At 38.4% G+C, this 18,215-nt stretch overlaps 1 protein-coding gene across 3 annotated transcripts in view; it reads right to left on the reverse strand.

The window, feature by feature from the left end:
• CDK8 (cyclin dependent kinase 8) overlaps positions 1 to 17,446 on the reverse strand; it is a 129,842-nt gene extending 112,396 nt beyond the window's left edge. For 2 of the 3 annotated variants that reach the window (XM_078070547.1, XM_078070546.1), the window contains exon 1: positions 16,497 to 17,446. In XM_078070547.1, coding sequence (XP_077926673.1) covers positions 16,497 to 16,624 — 128 coding nt within the window. In that variant the 5' untranslated portion in view covers positions 16,625 to 17,446. The remainder of the gene's footprint in view (positions 1 to 16,496) is intronic. The other variant, XM_078070548.1, reaches the window with a different exon arrangement.
• Between the last annotated feature and the right edge of the window lie 769 nt (positions 17,447 to 18,215).

Raw genomic sequence — 18,215 nt, forward strand, 5'->3', positions numbered from 1 at the left:
AATAAATAAAATCTTTAATAAATAAATAAATAAATAAATAAAACTCTTAGGAAAAAACATAGGAGGAAGTCTTTGTGACCTTGGGTCAGACAGCAGTTTTTAGATACAACACCAAAAGCACAAGTGGCAAAAGGAAAAATAAGTACACTGGATTGCATCAAAACTAAAAACTTCTGTGCTATAAAGAACACCAACAAGAAAGTAAAAAGACAACCCAGAGTGGGGAAAAGTATTTGCAAATCATGTATCTGATAAGGGTCTAGTATCCAGAATTTAAAAAGAACTCCTACAACTGAATAATAAAAAGATAACCCAATCTTAAAATGAGCAAAAGATTTGATTATGTTTTCCCAAAAAGACATACCAATGGTCAGTAAGTACATGACAAGATGCTCAACATCACTGTCATTAGGGAAATGCAAATCAAAACCACAATGAAAAAAAAAAAAACCACAATGAGATACCACTTAATACCCATAAGGATGGCTATATTAAAAAAAAAAAAAAAAAAGGAAAATATGTGTTGGCAAGGATGTGGAGAAACTGGAACCCTAGTGCACTGCTGGTCGGAATGTAAAATGGTGCAGCCACTGTGGAAATAGTTTGGCAGTTACTCAAAAATTAAGCAGAGTTACCCTATGATCCGGCAATTCCACTCCTACGTATATACCTAAGGCAGGAACTCAAATAGTTGCATACCAATGTTCATAGCAGCATTAATCGTGATAACCAAAAAGTGGTTAACAACTCAAATATCAACTGATAAATGACTAAACAAAATGTGATACATTCTAAATCATTGATGAACCTTGAAAACATTAAGTGAAAGAAGCCAGTCACAAAAGACCACATACTGTATGATTTCATTTAAATGAAATGTCCACCGTAGGCAAATCCAGATGCAGAAAGCAGATTTGTGGTTGCTTAGGGATAGAGGATGGAAGGGAAAGGGGAATGACTGCTAATGGGTACAAGGTTTCTTTTAGGAAGGCCAAAAACATTCTAAAATTAGATTGTGGTGATAACTGCACAACCCTCTGAATACACTAAAAACAGTGAACTGTACACTTTAAATAGGTAATTGTATGGTATGTGAATTTTATCTTGATAAAGCTATAAAAAACGTTTATGGGGCGCCTGGGTGGTTCAGACAGTTCGTCTGACTCTTGATCTCAGCTCAGGTCTTGGTCTCAGGGTTGTGGGTTCAAACCCCACATTGAGCGCTGGGCATGTAGCCTACTTAAAAATAAACTTATGAACTATAAATTTATAACTTCTTGGAAGGTATTACTAATCTTTTCTCCATGAAGACAATTGGGATTTAATTTCCCTACTTAGTACACTGCAACTAGATCAAAAGTACTTTTATTTTTTTTATTTTTTTAAATTTTATTTTATTATGTTATGTTAATCACCATACATTACATCATTAGTTTTTGATGTAGTGTTCCATGATTCATTGTTTGCGTATAACACCCAGTGCTCCATTCAATACATGCCCTCTTTAATACCCATCACCAGGCTAACCCATCGAAAGTACTTTTAAACACTTTTAAAATAAATAACTAGTGGCGAATGTTATCTTACATTCCAAAATGTTCTGGGATAATTATAGTACAGAATTTCACTAAGGCAAAATGTAATTGTACTGCATTCTGATCTGAGAACCAGCAAGTGAACTTACACTCAATGCGTCCAGTTACACAAAGTGCAACAGAAATAGAGCAGACTCTGCATGATCAAAGTCAAAATAATAAGGTTTAGAAGTGTTACACTTAGTTTTTGATTGCATTGAAAACTTCAAGTACTTAAAGAACACCAGGCTGAATCACCTTTGAGAATGGAATGGTCAATCCAAAAAACAAACAAAAAACCAGAAGAGAAACAGATGAAATATGAGAAGTATGTGCTACTTTAATAGATTTCCTTTTTTTTTTTCCTTACTTATGCTCTTCTAAGTCTAGCTCATGTCACAAGCCTAAAGAGGATATGCAGAGGTCAGCCAGTCTTGGCTAAAACAACATAATAGTAACTTTCAACTTCAGGATATCTGGTTTAAATTTTTAGGTAGAGCTGAACTCATTTGTACTAACAGATTTTAAGATAAGAAGATAGGGGTGCCTGGGTGGCTCAGTCGGTTAAGCATCTGCTTTTGGCTCAGGTCATGGTCCCAGGGTCCTGGGATCAAACCCCACTTCAGGCTCCCTGCTCAGCAGGGAGTCTGCTTCTCCCTCTCCCTCTGCTGCTCCCCATTTGTACACACACACACACTCTATCAAATAAATAAATAAAATCTTTAAAAAAAGGTAAGATAAAATGTGCATTTCTTCAGCTTTGTATCTCTCTATACAGAGTAAATACCTTCCCAACTTCTGTCCAGCAGAAATTATGTCTGTGAAGAATTATTTTTAACAGTACTTAAAACTTTTTATAAAAGTCTCAAAATTGAAATGCATCAAAATTATCTTATAGTCACCTGCCTGCTTATCTACCATGAATGATTACCTCTGCTGAACACACAAAGTCAAGCAATTCCATCCACAGCAGAATGAGCTCGTTTCCCAGTCTATGGAGGCAAGCCCAGAGGTCACCTGAGACAGGTGACAAAGCACAAGGCCAAAACCAAAATCAGTACAAAACAGAAAAAGCAAATTGGGACTTCATCAAGGGAAAGTTTTTGCAAAGCAAAGGAAACCGTCAACAAAACCCAAAGACAACCTACAGAATGGGAGAAGGTATTTGCAAATGTCTTATCAGATAAAATCAGATAAAGGGCTAGTACCCAAAATCTATAAAGAACTTACCAAACTCAACACCCAAAGAACAAATAATCCGGTCAAGAAATGGGCAGAAGAAATGAATAGACCTTTCCCCAAAGAAGATATACAAATAGCCAAAGACACATAAAAAAATGCTCAACATCACTCATCATTAGGGAAATACAAATCAAAACCACAATGAGATAACCACCTCACCCCATCAGAATGGTTAAATTAACAAATCAGGAAACAACAAATGTTGCTGGGGATGTGGAGAAAGGGGAACCCTCTTACACTGCTGGTAGGAATGCAAGTTGGTATAGCCACTCTGGAAAACAGTATGGAGGTTCCTCAAAAAGTTAAAAATAGAGCTACCCTACGACCCAGCAATTGTACTACTAGGTATTTACCCAAAAGATACGTAGTGATCTGAAGGGGCACCTACACTCCAATGTTTATAGCCACAATGTCCACAATAGCCAAACTATGGAAAGAGTCCAGATGTCCAATGACAGATAAATAAAGAAGATGTGGTGTGTGTGTGTGTGTGTGTGTGTGTGTGTGTGTGTACACACACAGTGGAATATTACTCAGTCAAAAGAAATGATGAATACTTACCATTTACATCGATGTTGATGTAACTGGAGGGTATTATGATAAGTGAAATAAGTCAATCAGAGAAAGACTATCGCATGATTTCACTCATATGTGGAATTTAAGAAACAAAATGGAGGAGCATAGAGGAAGGGAGGGAAAAATAAAACAAGACATAATCAGAAAGGGAGACAAACCATAGAGACTCTTAACCATAAGAAACAAACTGAAGGTTGCTGGAGGGGGGAGGAGGGGGGGATGGGGTAACAGGGTGATGGGCATTAAGGAGGGCATGTGATGTGATGAGCACTGGGTGTTTTATGCAATGGATGAATCACTGAACTCTACCTCTAAAACCAGAATTCCCCACAGAGATATTTGCTGATACCACTGCAAAGTGGTATCACTAAATTAAACTAAATTAAGAAAAAAAAACATAAAAAGCAAGCCAAAAAGGGGGAGAAAGGAAAAGATTGGGTGAAGGTCAGCGCTGGGCAGAGAATGAAAGGATGACCAAAGCCAAGCAACAGGAAATAGAAGTGATCATCTAAGTAAAAGTAAGAGTCAGTGTGTTACAATAGCCAAACTGTAGAAGGAGCCGAGATGCCCTTCAACAGACGAATGGATAGAGAAGATGTGGTCCATATATACAATGGAATATTACTCAGCCTTCAGAAAGGATGAATACCCAACTTTTGCATCAACATGGAGATTATGCTAAGTGAAATAAGTCAAGCAGAGAAAGTCAATTATCATATGGTTTCACTTATTTGTGGAACATAAGGAATAGCATGGAGGACATCAGGAGAAGGAAAGGAAAAATGAAGGGGGGGAAATCAGAGGGGGAGACGAACCATGAGAGACTATGGACTCCGGGAAAAAACTGAGGGTTTCAGAAGGGAGGGGGCTGGGGTGATGGGTTAACCCGGTGATGGGTATTAAGGAGGGCACGTATTGCATAGAGCACTGGGTGTTATATGCAAACAATGAATCATGGAACACTACATCAAAAAAAAAAAAGAGTGCTTTAAAGTGGTTGGAGGTAGAACACATCTAGAGCATTAGTTATTTGTAATAGGAACAAAGTGTATCAGCAGTATTAAGCGGGAATAGAGAAATCTGATGAAATGAACATAAAATAAGATGTAAACGTAATAATGACTGTATCCTTAAACATCCACATGGCTCTTAAGTTTTTCTATCCCAACAAGTAATCTAAAATACAAAGGACTATATGGGGAAAGAAAACTCTAAGCAAAAGAATAATCTAAACAATTCCAACTTTACAATGTACTTAACCCCCATGATTCAAACATATCATTACTATATCTATTCCCACTTCTCCTTTCAGATAAATTTTGCTTTTGGAGTTTTGATGTGAGTGTAATTGGTGCAACCTTTTTAGAGGACATAACATTGACCCACAGAAGAGCCTTAACCCAGGCCTATTAGGACTTATTACTGAGAAACTGACCTGCACTTCACCAGTCCTGCAGTGATGTACCAGGGTTGTTATCAGTAACTTGTGCTTGGGCATAATAACCAGTTTCTAGGACCACTGAAAGCCAAGAGGGATAAAAGTCCCTGTAGATAGAGCAAGGGAGCTTCTCTTCCTACATGAAAATTTTACTCTTTGCAGTGGTATCAGCAAATATCTCTGTGGGGAATTCTGGGGACCTGGGAAGTTCTGCTTCCATCTGAGAGAATGCTGTGTGCAAAGACAGATGTAAAGGACATTTATTGCAGTGCTTTTAAGGAGCACAAAAAAGTGAAGGAACCTAAATGCCCTTCAACTGGACCAGTATGTTACATTACATCCATAAAACAGGATGATGAGCTGATGGAATGAATTGCGTTACATGTGCAGGTACTGATCACCAAAACGTATGAACTGAAAAAAGCAAGGCACAGAATTATATACACATTATTATACAATTTGTGTTTAAAGATAATGACATACAGACCTTTCTAACTAATTCTGACACATAACCCAGCAGCCATTAAAGAAATGAATGATAAATGTGACTTCATAAAAGAGTTGCACATGAAAAATAGTAACATAAACAAAGTCAAAAGATGTTTGTTCCCACAAACTGGAAAGCATACACAAGAGAGCTATCAGTGGACAGCTCTGGGAAGAGGACCTGAGTGGCTGGAGGAGATGGAGGTGAGAACACCAGTATATTTACATTTTTTTCATATGCATGTATTGTCTGCTCAAAATGAAAAAAGTATTACAATAAATTTTAAAGTCTACCCATACATATATATGCTTCTATATGCATATACACGAGGAGCTGCTGACAATGATTATTCTAAAGAGGGAGACTTAGATTTTCCTAGTTATCTTTATGTACTGTCTGAATTTTTTATTATGATATATGAATTTCATATTCCAATCTTATTTTATAATTAAAAGACAGTTGTTTAAAGTATATAACCTTTGACTCTGAAATTCCACTTCAAGGACTTGCTACAGTTAGAGAACTGCAGACATATTTTCTAAGAGGTCCTCTGATAATTGTAATGGCTAAAATTTGGAGACTACTTAAATTTTTTCTATCACTAGAGAACTGGTTCACTAGATACATATTTACATTCATACATACGTAATGCCCACAATAATTAAAACTGATTTAGAGCTATATTTACTGACAGGAAAAGAGGCATAATATTCTTGAATGAAAAAAAGTAAGATCATACTAGATTTCATTAATCTCTACTTACATTCATAGCATTATCTGTGAAGATGATAAAGAAAATAGTAATTGTCTCCTAATAGTAGAGTTAGGGCTTTTAGTTTCTGTATACATTTCTGGACTATGAATTTTCTACAACGAACCTGTATCACTTTTATAATCAGAGACAAAAAAAGCTATTTTATTAAAAAAATAAGAACTACCTTGAATAGCATGGAATGAATGAACAAATAAAGAAATAGCAAACTAGTATGTACAGGTTTAGCTTCAATAATATAGCCAATGTGGAACCAAAGATCGAAGTAGTTTTTCATTGCTTGGCCTTGAATGATAAGGCTACCCATAAAAGTACCACAAAACATTTTGGATAAAACCTACAAAGTGAGTTATAATTTCAGCTCTAGGGTCCAAAAATCTTTCACTGAATTTTTCTTTTGTTTAGAATACATTACTTAACCCAAACACTTCATTATCTCCCTTGCCCTTTGTGTGGCATATGGTATGCCTACCACTCCTTCTGAAAACACTCTGGTTTTTCTCCAAGTTGCTGTGTACAGCCAAAAAGCACAAATCCTGCTGCACAATGGGGTTGATCCTGAGTTTTCTCCTTCTCAGGACTCAACTTATTGGCCTCCTGGATGGACATCTTTTTCTCTACATTCTATCCTAGGACCTCTTCTCACTCTACACTTTCCCTAGACAATTTCAAGATCGCTCGAAGCTTCAAGTACCTGGTAACTCCCAAGTTTATCTCTACCCAGATCTCTCTCTTGAGTACTAGACTCATGCATCTGCCTAATGGACATTTCTTTTTAGATGTTTAACAGGTACACAAAATTCAATACATCAAAACACAAACTTGCTCCTCTTCTGTTTCGGCTATCTGTATGAATGGCAATATCCTGCTGTTCACGCCAGAAACCTAGGCCTTACCCTTGGTTCTTCTTACTTCTTCCTCTCTCACATCCAAGAAATTAACAAGTCCTATCAATTGTTCCTCATTCCCTCGGTCATTTCCTAATTCAAGCCTCCAGCATCTCTTACCTAGGTAACTATTACATTCTCCTAACCCCAGTTCCCTGTAGTTATTCTGAATGTGTTGCCAAGAAATCTTTTTGTTTGTTTGTTTGTATGTATGCTTTACTAAGCCAAGCAATCTTTTTAAATGATTAATCTGAACTTGTTACTATCTGCTTAAAATCCTACAAATGGTCCCCATTGTCTTCAGAATAAAGTACAAAGTCCACGACATGATTTCCAAGACCCCACTTACTTCTCCAACTTAATTTTTTATACCTCTCACCTCACCTGTTACTACTCTCTAAGATCTGGCACTGAAATTCTTTCAATTCCCTCCATCTTTCCTTCCTATCTCTATAAATGCTACTCGGTGGTGGCTCCAAAGGGTCCTGGAGAGAGCTTTAGCCTTCCCTCCTACAACATGACATAAAAGTTCCTGAAATCACTTCAAATAAATAATTTAAGTTAAATTTTGTTTACTACACACCATAAAACCCCTACCACACTCCCTTTTACCAGATAGAACCCCTTCCTTTATAAACAATTTCAGGAACCAGATGCTACCCCTCTAGCCTGCACAGTAACTCCCCAACCCTCAGTCACTCTTATGTACTGCCCATTCACTTGTGTAACTTCTAATTATCTTTCAAGTCGCAACTCAAATATCATCCTTGAACCCCAAGAGCAGATCAAGTACCCATATGGCAACCTATATATTTTGCCGATCACAGTCCTATCCCACTATGCTCTAATTACCTTTTTACTTGCCTGCATCCCTCAAAAGTCTGTAAGTTCCCTAAGGACTTAGACCATGGCCTATTGACTGCTGAATCACCCATATCTGGCACAGAACCTGGCATATTACAGATATTCAGCAAATAGCCACCAAATAAATAAAAAACATTAAAAATTTTTTTACCAAAAACAAAACAAACAACTACAGCTAAAGAGAACAAGTACACCAAAAATATTCAATACCTGTCAACATTTGGCAATGTGCCAGGAACTGAGGGGAACACAATTACTGCCCTAGAGGAAATCTATAATATCTAACCCATAAACATTCACCAGAAAGACCCAAAGGACATATAAACATTAACCACATATACACTGAAGTAGTTACACAATACATCTATGAAGGACTAAATATGTTGTGTGGAGTGATGAGTGAAGAGGGAATAACTGGAGTTGTATGTTAAGATAAAGTAGTTAGGATTTCTGAACCTAAATGTTAGAACCTACTTCAGTTGGGGGGGAAAATTTCTGGCACAAGGTGCTGCCCGAGACAAAGGTCAGAATGGTTGTCTGATTTGATGGAGGAACAACTGTATTAATCTGTATTTCAGAATCACTGCAATGGATGAATGTGAACAATGTCCTGGGAATAGACAGTCTAGTCAGGTCTCACAAAGGACAAAGATCTTGGTCCTAAACCAAAGAAAAGGTAAAGCCACTCAAAAGTGTTCTCAGCTGCTTTGAAAAGTTTGGTGGTTTCTCAAAAAGCTAAACATAAGAGTTAACCACACCTGAATATAGCCCAAGAGAACTGAAAACAAATATCCACACAACTCAATTGAATTGAATGTCATAGCAGCATTATTCATAATAACCAAAAAATAGAAATAACACAAATGTTCACCAACTCATGAATGAGTAAACAAAATGTGGTATATCCATACAATGCAATATTATTCAACCATAAAAGGGAATGAAATACTGATACATGGCACAACATATACACACCATATAATTCCATTTATATGAAATGTCTGGAATAGCCAAATCCATAGAGAAAGAAAATATATTAGTGGTTGCCAGGAGCTGGGAAGACGAGGATGTGCAGTGATGGCTAACTGATATGGGGTTTCTTTTTTTTTTTTTTTTTTAAAGATTTTATTTATTTATTCATGAGAGACAGGGAGAGAGAGAGAGAGAGGCAGAGGGAGAAGCAGGCTCCCTGCTAAGCAGGGAGCCCGATGCGGGACTCGATCCCAGGACCCTGGGATCATGACCTGAGCCGAAAGCAGACGCTTAACCATCTGAGCCACCCAGGTGCCCCCAATATGGGGTTTCTTTTTGGAGTAATAAAAATGTTCTGGAATTAGATAGGGGTAATGAGTGCACAGCCTTGGGAACATACTAAAAGGCAGTGGATTGCACCCTTTAAAAGGGTGAATGTTATGATATGTAATATATCTCAATTTTAGAAAGGGATTCTCAGCATTTTTTCTGCCATAACACATCTGAAGGACATGACATAATTCCATCAGCAAAGGCAGCTTACTACAGCAGGGACTGGTTTTGTGACTTTGACAACAACCATACTAAAGAATCTTGAGAATCATGACACTAACAGGTCTTCAAGTATTAAGATGAAAGTAACAGCTGAAGGTCACTTTTTAGTGACAACATCAAGAACTGCCTTGAAGTAACCAGAGATATCTAAAGACAAAAAATATCTTACTAGTTTCTAAGTAACAAAGAGATGACCAAGGCCTACCTAAGCTGGTGTGAAGGAAAGGAATTACAAATTGTTCTGAAGGAAGAAAGGACAGTAGGATTTTCATTCTCTAGCAGCAGCTAAGAACAGAAAAAGAATAAAAAAAGAGTAAAGAGACAATGAGGATTGGATTCAACAACAAAAGGCACTACAAGAAAGATGACACCAGCCACAGGAATAGTATCTATTTATCAACACTGATTTGGCACACACAGTTCCCAACTTACATATGGGTCACATTTCAAATGTTTTATAAATCATAATTCTGAACACATTTGCTAAGAGAAATAATTTTTGAAAAAGCAGGTAAGTTTGCAAATGGCCTATAGTAATTTATCATAATCTGTCATTATTTCTATGTTCCTAGCTGAAATCCAGGATGTTGGAATCCATCTCCCACCTCCCTCCCATCTCTTCACACATCAGATTCCAACAAGAGAAATTCCCCCTCCAATTTGTTGCCACCATCTTACAGCACAGAAAATTCTGGCTCCCCACTCCTCGTGGAGGTGAGACCAAGGTAGAATCATCTGCTATCCAGAGCTGTAATCAAAATGGAGTTCTGCCATGGCAGCTTTACATATGAGAGATAAATTCTTAAGTCAAGAGAGTTGAATTTCAGAGCCTGCCCATACTCTGATTCAGCAACATTCTTGTGATGGAAAACTGCCACACAGAGAATTAAGGTGTTCGCTGTGAAGTAACAGAAACCTCATCATGTCCAGTGGGTACAATGGACCATCTGTAGTGCGTGTACATAATACAACACATACAACAAGAGCTCAAAGGCAAAAAGGTGTGGGGAGGTAACATGTGAGAAGAAAAAATTCAAATACACAAAATTTACTGGGGTCTGTAAGAACACAATAAAAAAGCACCCCTCTTTATCCCAGTCCTCTTTTTTTTTTTTTTTTTTTTTAAAGATTTTTTTATTTATTTATTTGACAGAGAGAGAGACAGCGAGAGCAGGAACACAAGCAGAGGGGGAGTGGGTGAGGGAGAAGCAGGCTTCCCGCCGAGCAGGGAGCCCGATGTGGGGCTCGATCCCAGGACCCTGAGATCATGACCTGAGCCGAAGGCAGTCGCTTAACCAACTGAGCCACCCAGGCGCCCCTATCCCAGTCCTCTTAAAACACGCTTTCTGATGAGATCTTCCCCATCTTTTAAGAGTCAAACAAAATGTTGCCATCTTTGACAGGCTTTCCTTGAAAACCCTAAACAGTTGGGACTTTCCATCTCTGTGTTCCAATAGCACCTTGTATTAATTATAGTGCTGATTAAATTGCTACAGTTTATTTACATTGATTTCCCCAGTAGATACCTCCTCAAATAATGGAATGTTTTACTCATCTTTGTATTCCCAATACTTTGGACAGTACTTGGCACATAAAGGGTCCAATAAATATTGGTTAATGAATGACTGAATGGATTTCTTCAAATGTTGAAAGAACCAGCAAAAGTAAAAATCAAATGAACAAATCCCAAATGAATTAATTTAATTTGCCAGTTTTGCTACTCAGAAAATAGAATTTAAGCATGAAACCTCCAAGTGGTTCTAAATGCACTGAATATCTAAGGTAGATAAATTCAACAGCAAGTAAATATAAAGTGCATAGTAAATATTCTGCTTGTCCTTTCCATCATATTTTTAAAAAGTTATAAGGAATACTCCTTATTGGGCATGCAAAATCTCCAGCAATGGGTATACATTTTGTATTTGGCATTTCTGACATCTAAAGAAATATTTAAATCAAATTGAACACAGATACAGAGTTCAGTAATATTCAGAAAAAAACTATTAGATTCCTCCAGGGGAAATAAAGGGTTCCACCAAGTTCTGATCATAATTAAGGAATTAAAACTGAATTAAACCCAGCCACCCCATCCCTCCCACCCCCCACCACTCCAGCAACCCTCAGGTTGTTTCCTGAGATTATGAATTCCTCATATTAGTGAGATCATATGATACATGTCTTTCTCTGACTGACTTATTTCGTTTAGCATAATACTCTCTAGTTCCATCCACGTCGTTGCAAATGGCAAGATTTCAGGGTTTTTTTGATGGCTACATAATATTCCATTGTATATATATACCACATCTTCTTCACCCATTCATCTGTTGATGGACATCTTGGCTCTTTCCATAGTCTGGCTATTGTGGACATTGCTGCTATAAACATCGGGGTGCACGTACCCCTTTGGATCCCTACATTTGTATCTTTGGGGTAAATATCCAGTAGTGCAACCTGTACCTCCAAAACAAATAATACATTATATGTTTAAAAAAAAAAAAAAGATAGTAGGAAGGGAAAAATGAAGGGGGGGAATCGGAGGGGGAGACGAACCACGAGAGACTATGGACTCTGAGAAACAAACTGAGGGTTCTAGAGGGGAGGGGGGTGGGGGGATGGGTTAGCCTGGTGATGGTATTAAAGAGGGCACGTATTGAATGGAGCACTGGGTGTTATATGCAAACAATGAATCATGGAACACTACACCAAAAACTAATGATGTAATGTATGGTGATTAACATAATAAAATAAGATTAAATTAAAAAAAAAATCGAAAAACCACAAAAAATAAATAAAACTGAATTAAAGCTCCAATGCAGATTGAATCAGAAAAGTCCCTTGTGCTAGCCACTTAAATAATTCTTTAAGTCAAATTCTCAGGTTCACAGGAGGGGGAGCAAGCTCTAGCCCATAAATCCCAACATCTGAAGAGATAAAGATGATGGATAAGACAGGTAAAGTAGCTGGTAAGTCTTTGGAAGTTGACCTAACTTCTTTTAGGCATTTGGTGAGAAGCCACATTAAGACATGACACTAAGAAACATAAAAGTGTATCACTGTCTAAAGTAAAATTTGTTTTAGTGGTTGTTTACCTCATCTTGCAAAAGTATTACATTTTATATTCATAATTTTTACTTTCTGAAATCATACTACTAGAAAAGAACTTAAAAATTATCAACTCAAACCCTCTAATCTTACAAGTAAGGAAACCAAGGTCTACAAAAGGCAAGTGACTTACCCAAGGTCATACTGGTAATCGGAGGCAGAGTCTGAACTCAAACTCAGTTTTCTAGTCTCCCCAACTTAAGAGTTTTTCCCACCAGATGAAGAACTTTCTTAACATGCCTTATTAGAGTTTGGTTCCCCCTCCACACACGTATGTATATTTGTAGACATACACATATATGTGTGTATGTATAGATATACCCACGTATCTACATACACACTTATTGCACTTGAAAAAAACCAGGGCTGTTCAGAAATGTATTTAAAAAGTATACCAGTTAATTGAAAAGCCTAGTCCTATGATAAGGTATTCATGTTTTCTGAATGACCCACTAAAACACCAAATCTCCATGTCTAGGTTTACATTTATTTAATATATTAATTATATGAAGCATAATGGTTAAGAGCATGGACTCTGGAGTAAGAGACCTCTTTGTAACCCCCTAATTGCAGCTCCGACATTTAATTAGTTGTATAACCATGGACAAATTTAACCTTTATAACAGTTTAACCTTTCTTACAGTTTCCTCACCTGTAAAACTGAAAAACAGAACTGACCTGATATGGTACTCGGATATGGTACTTGGGAGGATTAAATAGATGATGAATATAAAGGGCTTTACCGAGGACTTAGTTCTTACTCAATAATTTAGCTATTATCAGTATTACTGCCTACTAATCTCTGGGTTGCCTACAAAAGTGCCCCAACAAAGTTTTCTTTATATTTCTCACTCTCTCTCACACAAACACATACGCAATCCCAATTATATATTATCTGTTCTTCTGAACATAGAATGCAGCAAACTAAAAACACTTCAAGAGAATTCCTTTTGCTTTTCTTTTTTAGAGATCAAACTCTTACCTAAAATTGATTTTTAAATTCTAGAAATGTCCATTCCCTATAATGAGAGTTCAGAATTTAAAAATACAAATTGTTTTCTGTCTTCTTGCACTTTTCCATTCTTTCGAACAAAATGAGTTTGGCTGCCTAAATTCTGCAAAGAGGAAATGCAACTGACTCAGAAAGAAAATGAATCTCCTTGCTTCCTACTGAGTACCCTTTTGGTGTTCAGACACAAAGGACACTCTCTATCTCATTTATGGTGACAGTGAGAGCAAATTATTTCCAAGATTTACTGTGCATTTATGTTTTAACTCTATTAGAATCTGAAATTAACACAATTATAAAAGGCCCTTTTTCCATATATACAATCATGCCTCAAATAAAGTATTTCCTCCTTTCCCACATTCCTTAAAATGCAGAGTTTATCATAAGTGTAGGATACTAGCAGGAGAGTATTAATAATTCTTTAAGTCAAAGACCTTTTGAGCTGTTTTATTTCCTAAAAATAATTTAAGAAGCTAACTCTTCTGGTCTAAATTCTTTTACTATGTATTCATGTTCTGTGATGCTTGCTGAACAACTGAAAGGATACAACATTTACATACGTTCATTTTAATAGTCAAATATGTCTAAACAAAACCTATTTTATTGTAAATCTCAAGATTCTCTTTGAAGGTGTTATTGTCTGGGTTCCTGGAGTACTCTGAAATTTCAGTTACAGAATGTATAATTTAATTTGAAAGTAAATCAATACTAGAAACAAATTATTTCATCATCATCTTTTTACAAAAGATTAAACAGCCACAAATTTTATTTTACCAGGACTAAAATGCATTAAATTACATTTCACTGACATAAGATCAAAAGAACCTCATAAATACAATGCTGTATTTTACCAGAGTGAGGTTATAAGAAGCCAAACCAAAAGTATTCCCTTTGGAAAACAAAAACCGTCTTAAGTAATTTTAAAACTCTCTTGACATTTGATCCTTTTTTATTTTTTTAAATTTCATCCTATAAACAAAATCATTAAAGGTTGCTGGAAAACAAGCCCAAAGAATTATAAATAAAGTTATTTTTTTCCAAAATGCAATGCTACTTTTTAGCTATCACAAATGACTAAGAAACATTCACATACTATACATTTGGCTATTTTTAAATTATATAATTCTTCTAAAATTATTTTTGGTCTAAATTAAAACCTAACCATGAGATAGAAAATGTGGTTAAAAGTACCTCTTGCCAATAAAAAGTATCATAGTTTTAAAATAAAACATAAAATCAAAGTTAATAAACTTATGTTTTATTAGCTTAAATTGGTAATTTATGAAAATAGAACTGGCTTCTCTCAGAGAGATTAAAAATAATTTAGAGTCACCAGAATTTTATAAAGCAGATGACAGACTAGTCAAATGTACTACTATGTCTAATCTCATGGGATTGGGGATTTTCTGAATATGCCCCAAATTACATAATATTCGGGGAAAGGGAGATGGTTTAAGGCTTTTGAAAAATATTATATGAGAAGGATAATTTTAAAAATATGTCGGAATTCTTCAATGAAAAATATAAATAAGAGTCAACAGTAGGTATCTCCAGATGCTGATTTCTCAAATGTCACCAGATTATCCATCTCACTAAGAAGTACTTTTAAATACATGCAGCACACACAGTATCAAGTTTTCAAATCCGTACCTTTTGCAGATATCTGTACTGCTTTAACTGCTGCATATAAGCACTGAAATGCACGTACCAAATTTATTAGAATCACTATCTTCTTTTAAGAGTCCCTTTTAAGTTATTTTAAAAAGATATCTCACTAAATCTAAGAAAAACGTTGAATAAATATACACTTTTTTCCAATATCCAGAATATTAAAGTATTTATAAATATGGCTCCCCCCAACTTACTTCAGCTTTATGAATGGTTTCATTTTTTTTAGTGCTAATATAGTTCTGAACATACCCTCCTACCTAATTTGGGGGAAAAAAAAAAGCAATTATTTTAAACCTGGAACAGCAGCTAACAAATTAACAGTGATATTCAAGTAAACCTACTTTGTTTACACTGAAACCTAAAGATTATATAATAAACTCTGAAATTATCTTTCCAGCAATTTTCTATACTGTCAAAGGCAACAGAGACAACATACGTTTTTACAAGAGGAAAACAAGGAGTTAATAAAATATATTTTCCCCTCAACTAAGAATTGCCTTCTCTTTTGTCAATATTACACGACATTCATCTACTGACAAAGGAAAAAATGAACACTTCACTTGCCTGTTTAAGAAACTAAACTGGAAGCATTACCAGTCATAGACTTAATTAAGTTATTTCTAGGGGAAAATATTTAAAGCTAAGAGACTATTTACAGTTCACTGCCAACTACTAAATTTTGGGGGAACAGGCCTGAACAAGATAGTCCCTATTTGTCCCTTGCCTTTTTCCCCACCACCCACCCTGCACCAAACCCCCATTGTTCTACGTAAAACTCACAGGTTAATGATATCTAAATAGCAATTGCTACATTTATGTTACAGATTATCACTATGAACAACTCTTCAGCATCACATTTACTTGCTGCTTTCTTTCCCCCAAATAAAATCCAAATTTGGTAATAAATCAATCACAAACTGGTGGGGGAAAGGATCACAGCTTCCCTTCCAGACTGATGGATGTCACTCGAGAGGCGTGAGGTAACCCAGAAGGTTACCATAATAAATTGAGCCCCCCCAGAAAATCATTTAAACTGACGTTTTACTACAATTTTTTTTTTTTAATCTATAACCGAAATCCTTGAAAAGTATACAGCCCATGGAGTAGAAGCTCCTTTTCCCTATTAGCCACCAAAGTAGAACACAGAGGCAGCAGCACGCAGGATTTCGTGTGGGTTTGGATCCCTCGTTCACCACTTCCTCCCCAAACCTGGCTGGCAGGGCCAGATGCTGGTGTCGAGGAAGTGGGAGACCGGCACGCCGGCGCCCCACTCTCCCTCCGGGCTACCTGCCTCGGCCTGCGGGAGCGCCGCCCAGCGCGGACACCGGCACAGACACAAACACTCACCCATCTTTCCTCTTGGCTTTGTAGACGTGACCATAAGTGCCTCGGCCAACTTTGCAGCCCTCGTATTCAAACAGGTCCTCGACCCGCTCCCGCTCGCTGCTCAGCTTCACTTTAAAGTCATAGTCCATTGTCACAGCCTCCGGGGCCGGGGAGCTGGGTCGGGGGGCCGGGGGACAGGGGTGGGGACCGGGGAAGCACCGGCAGCCGCAGCCCCCGGGAACCCGCCCGCTCTACACCCGGCGGCCGCAGCACCAGCCCGACTGATGCGGCAAGAGCAGAAGGCCCCGCGAGAGCCCCGGGGACATCCAGGGGGACGGCGGGGCAGAGGCCGGCCGGGAGGGTGGGGGGACGGGGAGGTTCCCCCGGGCGAAGGAGAGCAGAGGGACGAGGGCTGGGGGTGGGGAGCGGCGTCTCTGCCCTTGTCCCCGCGGGCTCCCGGGGCGCCGGCTCTCCTGCTCGCTCCTGCCGCGCGTTCTGCTCCCGCTGCGGGGAGCGGCGGGGCGGCCGCGGCGGGCTCTCCTCCTCTTACACTCGCACTCACGCCTCACCCTCTCTCACACACACGCTCACACTCACTCACTCACTCTCTCTCCCATACACTCAAACAGAAAGGCAGCGCCGCACAACAGCCGGTACCTCCTCAGAGGAGGGAGGGAGGGGACTCGCGGAACACGGCCACGGCTGTCGCAAAAACGTCGCGAAAGATCGGATTGCCTCCGGGCCTCCCTGCAGCCTGCTCAGCGGCGCCGGTCCGGCCTCGCCGGGGTCCGCACCTCGAGGACCGGGTGGAAGAAGCAGGGTACCCACTGCCCAAAGCTGCCGCCAGACGCACCACGTGGATTGTCCCGACGGCGGCCAGAGCCTCAGACTACAATGCCCAGAATGCACAGGCCACCGTCGTTGCCGCCCCTTCTATGACTCCACCCCACACAGTTGTGTACGGGAGCGTTGCATGCTGGGATCAGTAGTCCAAGGTGAGATTAGTTTCAATCGTTTGGAGGAAAAATAATTTTTTTCTTACTGCAGTATCGCTAGAGTGTGATTTGGGCCATAAACTTAACCAGAGAAATTTACGTGCGAGGGAGGCTAGCATGAGAACCATATTTTATTCCACTTCCGATCTCCAGATGTTAAAGGGTATTATCATTATCGAAAAATGTCTATATATTTGTAAACACCTCACAGACTATTACTTGGTGTATTCTTGTCGTTCACAATCTGATAAGGGCTGCACAATGATACCAACATATTGACACATATTACAAACATGAGTGAAAGTGAGACTCTGGATTTCAGCTCAGGTCATGATCTCAGGGTCATGAATGAGATCGAGCCCCAGGTGGGGCTCTGCACGGGGTGTGGAGTCTGCTTAAGATTCTCTCCCTCTCCCTCTTCCGCCTCTTAAAAAAATTGTATAGTTTTAAGATGTACAACGTGTTGTGTGTGTATATGTCTGTATACACACACACATATACATGTATATGTCTGTATATATACAGACATACGTAGTGAAATGATTACTATAGTCAAGCTAATTAACAGTATTCTTACTGTCAGTAATCCTAGGGCAGGAAAGGAAGCAGCCTTGGACGAGGGCAGAGAAAGGCCTGCTTCCCTCTCCAGAGCTAGGGTGAAAGTTAGGGATCTGAATTCCAGGTTGGGAGAATATGATGGTTTGAGGTAAGCAGAACACAGCATCAGGATGGGAAGCTAAGGAAG

This window comes from Halichoerus grypus, chromosome 4 (genome assembly GCF_964656455.1).
Source record: "Halichoerus grypus chromosome 4, mHalGry1.hap1.1, whole genome shotgun sequence".
NCBI classification, from domain to species: Eukaryota; Metazoa; Chordata; class Mammalia; order Carnivora; family Phocidae; genus Halichoerus; species Halichoerus grypus.